We start from the raw sequence: 8428 nt of genomic DNA on the forward strand, positions 1-8428 counted from the left end.
AGTGTTTCCACATTTGAGGGTTTTTTTAAATATTTTTATTTATTGCACTAAGGAACAGCAGGGCAGTTTCACAATCTCACTTTCTGCTTTGAAAATGTCTGTAGTATTACTCAAGTATTTTCATCGTTGGACTTGACAAATGTTGTAGGTTTGTCCATTTGTTAATAAGACAGCACAGACATTGAAAAAAAAATAATCACTTAAATACATTCCTTTGTGGACAATTCAACTTCTATCACAATGACATATGCTTGAGATTAAAGCAAGATTACATGTTTGGAGAAAATATAGAAGTCTCTGAACCATGCATATACAGGGAAGGACTAACCAGATTGGGGGTGGGGGGGGTGGGGGAAGCAAAACACAACAAAACCCAAACAAAACAGAACTATTTTTTGCAATTGTGTCCACGAATTTATCTCTCAAGGCCAACATCACCTACAGGTAAAACACAGAGCACTTCTGGTCCTTCCCAAGTATTCAGCAGCTACAGCTGATTTATAGTTACAAGTGGGATACACAAGTCCAAACGAGCCACTACAAAGCCCAGCCTAAAGAAAATCCCTAGTGCACTAAGGCTAGTCAGTAACGCATACCTACTTGAAGATTATGGCTGTTCCTTATGGAGTGCGAAGTCAGAACTTTTCAAAAGCCCAGTAAAATATAAGAAAACAGTCTTTCCACAAGTATAAAGTGTGGAAATATGTTAAAAAAGAGGGGAACCATAAATTCCTAACACAAATGCAATAATCAGATTCTGTGTTTAAACTTGGTAAGAGGCTCTCATTGTAAAGAATCCATGTTTTGTGGCTTTTGCATGCACTTAACTGGAACAATGCTCGATCAATGTCTTCTTAAGAGCTCACCAGAACATAAATCATGCTGGAAAATAAAATGAAAATAGTTAAGACACACCATTTCCATTCATGTTACACATTTTATGATACAGTTGTGTATTCTAAGGAACAAATTGGTGTGAGGAAGGTGGATTGTGACTGAAGATTCCACACAACACATCAGAAGGGCACTGTAAAGTACCACATGAACTGCTGCAACAACAGTTGTCACTAGAGCAAGTGACATTACCACAGGGAGCCCTGTACAAATGTGATGCCTATATGTTGAAAGCCTAAACTATTCCAGCTGCATTGTAAGAAGTGCAGCGTGCCAAGAACACCTGCACGCTACTTCTCATGTCACACCACCCAGACCAGATGTGACCACCCAGCAGCCAGTTAGCTTTTGAGCCAAAGAACTGGGAGGAGGAACCAGGTGGTGGCACTGGCTTTTGTGCCTCCCACTCCTTTTCACTCTTGGAATGATCCTTCCACATCTGACTTCAACAAAAATCACTTTTACATCAAAATACCTACTTATTCTAAAAATATTGTTCCAGCTTCTAAATGAAAATACTTGGGTGGGGGGTTGTTATACTATGCTTAAAAGAAGGAAAGTGTGGAGCTTTCAAGTCTCCTGTCACCGTATATTCGAAAGAGTAACTGCGACCAAATTAAGACTTGTGTTTTAAAACAGACTAAATGGTGACTGTGGATTCTTTTCCAGGGAAGTCCCATGTACAACATTTCTCTTGTGCACTGAGCCAAAATTTCAGACTGAAGATTAGATGGGAGACAGAGGAAAAAAACTTACCCATATAGGTAGTAAAAAAATGATAGAAGGTAGAATGCTAATTTGCACCATCCTTCTTTCTGGCAATAGGCTAAAATATCTGCATTCATGATGGTTGTAGGATCATACAGACCAGGGCCACTCATCACAGGTCTACTCATGTACCTGAAAGTGACGCACAGTTAGTTTTGTGGTGGCAATGATGGGAAACGTTGGTTCCTGCCCCCCACCCACCAAGTAATACCAGAACCGAGACAAGGAATCGCACCCCTCACAGCAAAGTCCATCACTCCATGTAGGAGACGGTGAACTGTGAGAGCAATACGAAGCCCCATACTAAATGTGTCTTATCAAGGGGCGTTCCCAGGTGGTGCTGCGACAGCTTACCTCAGCCTTAAACCATGCTGAACTCTAGTACGCCAACAGGGACTAGGACAAATTTATAAATAAATGAAAAACTGAATTCCTGATGGAAGGGGTGAAAAGGATGGAGAGGAGACCAACGTACTACCCTACGTAACCTGCAGCCTCTACTCGTTAAAAGACATGCTGGCTACCATAGTGAAGGAACGCTCATATGGGCCAATACAAAATGACCCTGGAATTATAGTTTAACGCAGGCTGCTAGGAACAGTCCTGCCTCCACCCCTCGGATTCCTCCTCCTGCCGGTACTAGCACAAATACAGCCAAGCTGTGAAAGCTGTTTCGCTGGGTCACATTTCAAACAGAGAGCTTCCTCCTGCAGCTCCCCAGCACAAGGTGAGGCAGTGCCCACATCTTGGTGGTAGGAGGAAAGCAGGATTGCCGCTTCTACCGGCAATCCGCTCCACGAGTCAGCAGGATTAGCACACCTTTGACATGTCAGCTACCTTTAACACATGCAACACAACTTGATTCTTGCATAGCACAAGTGAATAAAAAATTTAAATGACAGAGAAAGCAAAGTGATGGATCTTATTTTATAGCTATGACATAAACTTTCTCTCTGTCATATCAGAAAGCATCTTTATTTGCCAAAGACAAGGAACACTGCAACGACAGAATGAAGGAACAGTTAACGTGAGTACAGAGATACCAGACTCATCAATATTACCTCCAAATATGATAAGCCAACAAAGGCATATTGAGACCCAGTGTAAGCCACTCTGCTGCACAGAGAAACATAACACAGAAGAATGCATGGATGAGGTACTCTGGAAGTACAAGCTGGAAAAGAAAAATATGAGAAGTTTCGATTACTCAAAGCAAAATGTGTGGTGTTTATTTTGGAGGTAAGCTACCGTTTAAAGAATACTATTTAAAAACAACTAACAAGAACAAGACTGCAGAGAGTGAAAACAGCAACTAGCAGTATCTGCCTTGCTGTTTTCACAATGGTAATTCATGAACCAAAAAGAAAAAATTATAAAGTTAAATGCCCAGATCAATTTTCTTTTTTTATTGCTTCTATTAAATAGAATGCACTGTTGACAGATTCCACGCTTTATACGTGACCTTCATAACAGAAGAGATCATAGAGATATTTCTGCTCATGCAACAGAAATATCAGTAGGACACGTGCTCCATGTAATGGTTTATAGGCAAAAAGATGTTTTGTGTTTTCCTATTTTACAGCTTTGTTTTGGTATGCACACATAGATAATTTTTCAAATTTAAACTACAAAATGTATTATCCCAGGCAGAGCTTTACCCAACCAAATCAGCAGGTACGCCGTCACACACACGGATCTGCACACAGACGAGCGCTGTGCCACCTGCTGCGCAGGAGGGCATGACAGCAGCGACGCACGTAGAGTTCAGGGTGTACTGGCCAGCTTCATTTTCCTTCACAAGTACCTAATATGCATGCTTTATAGCATCATGCTTTCCAGCAGAAGCCCACAGAGCTAATTATCAGTTTACTATGAAATCACAGAAAGCATGAAATGCCAGGTAGTATTAGTGTTATTAATAGGAATAATATGGAGAGATACATAGATTAAGGCATGCAAAGAGCCAGCAAAATCTCACACCCACCACAAGAGTAAAATTCACTGAAACGAGTCACCCCAAAGTGGTATTATTTTCTCCTTTTATCACACAATTCAGAAAGAAGCAAATCCGTACGCTTCTGACTTCTCAGCTCAGGACATCTCCTCATGAAAGATACTCCATTTCCACCCAAAGATTTAAATTGTGTATGTGTGTGCACACGCATACACAGGGCACTCTGCCCCTCTTGTGTAATATGACTAACATTGCATAGGATGACTATGCTGAAGTTTCAGCGTTTTAGAATTCTTTTTCATTCTCTCTAAGCAGACACTTCTTTTAAACCCCAAAAATATCTTCCCAGAAATCTAAAAACTACCAACAGACATTCGCACCACCTACTTTGCTACAACACTCTGCTTCCCTAAACGAAGAATATCAAACAAAGCAAACTCGCGTCAACATCAACAAAAATAAGCCGTCAGACTTGAGATGTTTCACGTAAACATTTTTGTCCAGATCCTTTTTTGCATACTTACCATTCACAACTCGGCAATTATTTATAGCAGAACAACAACCCTATCCAAAACGCAATGCATTTGGCACCCTTCTGAGACAGATTTACCAGGTCTGGAAAGCTGTAGTTTATTTAACTACACATCTCAAAACATATTTTTCTTTATCTTGATTGTTTATTAAACCCTACTCTCACACCAGAATACTTGTCTCTTGCAATCTTACTGCACTTTACCCTCTCTGGCTGACCTGAAGGAAAATTAACTATATCATATTCTACTGTGATATTTATCACAGAAGCGAGGGAGGAAGAAATCTCCTTGCTGAGAAGAGATACAACTATAATAGGAGCAGCAAAGAGAAGGCATCAACTGTGTACTAAGCAGTTACTATTCTGGGCTAATCATTCTACTGAGGTGTCTCAGCTCCTACCAGGACTTTTTATTCTTTGTACAGAAAAACAACACTTCAGCGTTTTTTGTCCAGCATCATTTACAAGAGCCCCTCAAGAGTCGCCAAAGGATCTTAACTTCACTTTTAGTATCTATTCTACTTTCACAGGAACAGTAAATATTAAGTTATTTAATATTTTCAGTCCACAAAGCTATCATATAAATAAACACTACATGCATGTGGGTTAACAGAAGGTTAATATTTGCATTAAACATGCGCATTATACTTCAAAGGTTGCAATAAGATCATAATGCATAAATGTAATGAGAATTTGCCCTTCCCCATACTGTAGCAGAAATGGCTGTAGAACAGACCAAGCAAGGGAAACTGTTAGATGCACAGCTATCTGAGCAGCAAACCTCACTCCCTGAGATGCAATCCTCTGCCTACCGCCTCTTCTCCCCTCCCATTCTCAGGCTGTAATAATTGTTGTCAGTTTATGTGCTGTATGTCGAACAAGCGGGTTGGTTCCCCCTGCAGCTAATGGTAAATTCATTTCTCATTCGCATAATTTACTTAACTCTTCAAAACACAGTAAAGTTCCAGTCCAGCTGTGCTGCCCGGCATTCTACCTCAGCCTGGGCACAACCAAGCCAAGGTAAAACCCATGAAAAACACACAAAAGCCCTGCACTATCAAACTACATTCCCTTTAACAAGTATCCCTTTTGTTATTAAACTATTACAGATGCAAGAAAATAGTTTGCTTCGAATTGTTTTCATAAACCAAGGAGTATCAGAGTTGCATCCAAGAGAGGACACCACAATACGTCCCTGATCCTGGAACATAAAACAAAGAAGTAAAGATAACGCCCATCACATTTTGCCCACCTGAATCCTCAAGCAAGATCAGAATCGACTTGGTCAATGCTTAAAAAACAATTCATCTCCTACAATCTCAGCGTTCAATACATGTCGCTTGAGAAGTATTATTTCTACCTGAAGTTACTTTGGCTAACCAAGAGGACCTGTAACAGGCATGTAACAGTTTTCCCCACTTTACTGGGTAAGCAAGCAAAATTGTTTTGCACAAAATATGGAAACCCATGACATTGTTATAAACCCCCCACAAATGAATAACGAGCAGATGAACAGGCACACTAAACAAAACAGCTTAATAGTATTACAAACGTTCCTAACAAAATGAAAGTGGCATTAAAAACGTTAAACTGAAAAGCAGTACACACCTTTAATGCAATTTTGACTCTTTTAATCTTTTTGACCTTTTCAACTGTCTTTGTGCCGAAAACGTAGAAAGCAGATTGAAAGAATGTTAGTACGACAGCTGACAAGATCACCAGCTGATTAATAACAGTCAGATTATTCAACTTGAAAGTAAAGAATCAGACAAAGCATTTTCCTTAGAACTTCTGTCGAACAGCTAGGTTTTGTCAACCCAGATGCAATTCTATTGCCTAGTCTGATTACATCAAAGTAACACCCAACAAGCATTTTACATATATTAATTTAAAAAATATTTAGCGTGCTACTTACAGGATTGAGTGTATTACATTGGTCTATGGGATTCTTGTAATCAGTCTTCAGTTCATCAAATGCTATAATCTAGGAAAAAAATAAAAATTGAAACAGTTACGATTCTTCAGTGCAGGAGCAGCAAAGTATTTTATGCATGAAAAATGACATTTTTGGCACAGAGCCGTAACATTCAACTGCTGCCATTCTATCCAGGAACATAATCTCTCCTGAGTAAACCCTAGTGTCATAAACCCACAGGTAAGTCACATTTGAAACAGGTTATACAAAGAAAAAAGCAGAAAACACTTCAAGCGTTCAGAGACCTCTGCTCACACTCTGCCTTTTTACCTCCCCACCAACAACGAGCTTCCAATGTCACTTTCAGCAGTTTTTAACCCCACGCTGCACGCAGACCCCAAACCTCGCAAGTGACTCTCTTGGAACAGGAACCCGACACAGGGTTTGTTAATAAAGAAAAAGCAACAGTGATCTTAAAAGCAGCCAAATGTTTTGTCTCATTGTCAAAGTACATGCTGACCCTACCTGTATGTCTAAAAGGTGCATCCATAAAGAAAACCCCCACATATACTTAACCTTTTCTTGCCATAAAAATCAGACAAGGGTGCAGGATGAAATACAAGGAAAGCCACTTCCACACTAGGGTCACGGCAAACATCACATCCTCTCCTAGAGCAAGATCTCACAGCTGATCCAAGCCAGGTTCCCATTTGGCTAGCTCTCCCCGGGTCAGGCTCAAGACAGAAAACTCCCCCCAAAATATTAATGATTATAATTATCAGATCTCAAGTTGGGAAAAAATACCACTCTCAACTCATACTTTCGGTTAAGTTTGCAGCCAAACTGACCTCAGACGAAAACATTTTCAACAACTGCATTTTCAGGCTGCGCTCATGTAAAGCGCCGTTTAATGAAAGGGACGTGTCTTACATCGGAACTTGAAAACCCATTTTATCCACAGAGCGGCACCGCCGGGTTTCCGCCTCTCCAGGCCGGCGGCCCCAACGCCCAGCGCGGCCCCGGGCAGGCGGCTCGGCCTCCGGCCCGCCAGGCCCCCGGGAAGCCGCCGGGCGCCCCACCAGCCGCCAGGCAGGGCAGGGCAGGGCGCGGAGCCCCGGCAGCCCGCCGCGGGGACACCCCCACGGCGCGCCCCGGCCGCGGTGCCACAGTCGAGCCGCCCCCCGCCCCCGCAGGCCCCCCGCGGCGAGGGCCAGCCCCAGCTGCCCCCGGCCCGGCGCGGGGAGCGGGAGGGCACCTCCCGCCCAGGAGCGGGACTAGCTAGCCCCGCGGCCTAGCGCCGGCCTCGGCGGGGGAGCGGCCCGAGCAGCGCCCGGGGCCTCCCGGCGGGCAGGGCGGCGGGCTGCCGGCCCCTCAGCGCAGCCCGGGCGGCGGGACGGCGGGCACCCGCCCCTCGGGCCGCGCGGGAGGGACGGCGCTAAGGGCCGCCCCCCCCCCACTCACATGCCAGATGGCGAAGAAGATGAGGGCGGCGGTGAGCAGCAGCGCCAGCATGTAACAGAAGGCGGCGAACGTGAAGGCCATGGCGGCGGGCCGGTAGCGGCGCGAGGGACGCCAGCCGCGCGCACCCACCGCGGGGCGGGGCGGGGCGGGGCCGGACGAACCCGCCGCCGCGCAGCTGCCGCGCGCCCCCCCTCGCCCCGCCCCGTCCCGCTCGCCCCGCCCCGCCCCTCCTGCCGGCGCGCGCCCGCCCGCCCGCCCGCCGCCATTTCCCCCCGCCGCGCCGCCATTTCTCCCCGCGACAGCCGGGAGGCCCCGCAGGTGCCCAGCAGCCGCCCCACGGGACCGGGGGACGGACTGCAGGCGGGTCCGGCCCAACGCGAGACGAGAAGATGGGGGCTGGGGCGGCGTGGGGCAGCCGGGCGTGCGGCCTCGGAGGGGGCTCCCCGGGGGCGCGGGGTGTCCCCCGAAAAGGCAGGCGGCCAGCCTGGAAGCGGTGCAGTGCTTGTGTGCGCCCCACAGGCAGCGGGGCCCTGGGTCCGGCAGCCCCGGCACGGTACCGCCTGGAGCCTGACTGCAAGAGGAGAAAAAATTTGTCTGTTTTCCTTCCACAGGGCCGCACAAAAGTCATTTCAGTTTTAAGCAACGACACTTTGCAATAAAGGAAAGTCCGGGCGGTATTGCTGCAATAGTTTCCTCCAGACCAACGGCATACGTAATGATTTCCATAAAACTAACAGCTGCCAAATAGTAAATTACATTTTCTGGTGATACCTGCTGGAAAGCTTTACATGCAATTAATTGTCACAACGAGGGGTGCGCAGCAGCTTTATTTCCTTCACCAAAAAGAATAGGGAAAGCTGCAGCAAATGAGCTGTCTTTATGAAATCAGTTGTTGCGAACACGA

General features: G+C 45.5%; 1 protein-coding gene across 1 annotated transcript; it reads right to left on the bottom strand.

Annotated features, from left to right (window-relative positions):
• Positions 1 to 20: 20 nt before the first annotated feature.
• CNIH1 (cornichon family member 1) lies at positions 21 to 7684 on the bottom strand. The gene is made up of 5 exons (XM_080394448.1): positions 7525 to 7684; positions 6064 to 6132; positions 2724 to 2836; positions 1651 to 1794; positions 21 to 882 (listed from the first exon to the last, which is right to left on the bottom strand). Exons 1-5 carry the CDS (start codon positions 7603 to 7605, stop codon positions 855 to 857), a joined length of 435 nt encoding a protein of 144 aa, XP_080250574.1. The 5' UTR covers positions 7606 to 7684; the 3' UTR covers positions 21 to 854.
• Positions 7685 to 8428: the final 744 nt, after the last annotated feature.

Source organism: Falco punctatus (genome assembly GCF_963210335.1).
Source record: "Falco punctatus genome assembly, chromosome: 7".
Taxonomy (NCBI): Eukaryota; Metazoa; Chordata; class Aves; order Falconiformes; family Falconidae; genus Falco; species Falco punctatus.

What these genes read in the sequence shown, in the direction of transcription:
- CNIH1 (XM_080394448.1), bottom strand. Translation starts at nt 7,605, where the DNA reads ATGGCCTTCACGTTCGCCGCCTTCTGTTACATGCTGGCGCTGCTGCTC. An exon ending in TCTTCTTCGCCATCTGGCAT is followed by an intron (nt 6,133 to 7,524) that starts GTGAGTGGGGGG and finishes TTTTTTTCCTAG; the next exon opens with ATTATAGCATTTGATGAACT. An exon ending in AATGTAATACACTCAATCCT is followed by an intron (nt 2,837 to 6,063) that starts GTAAGTAGCACG and finishes TTTCTTTTCCAG; the next exon opens with CTTGTACTTCCAGAGTACCT.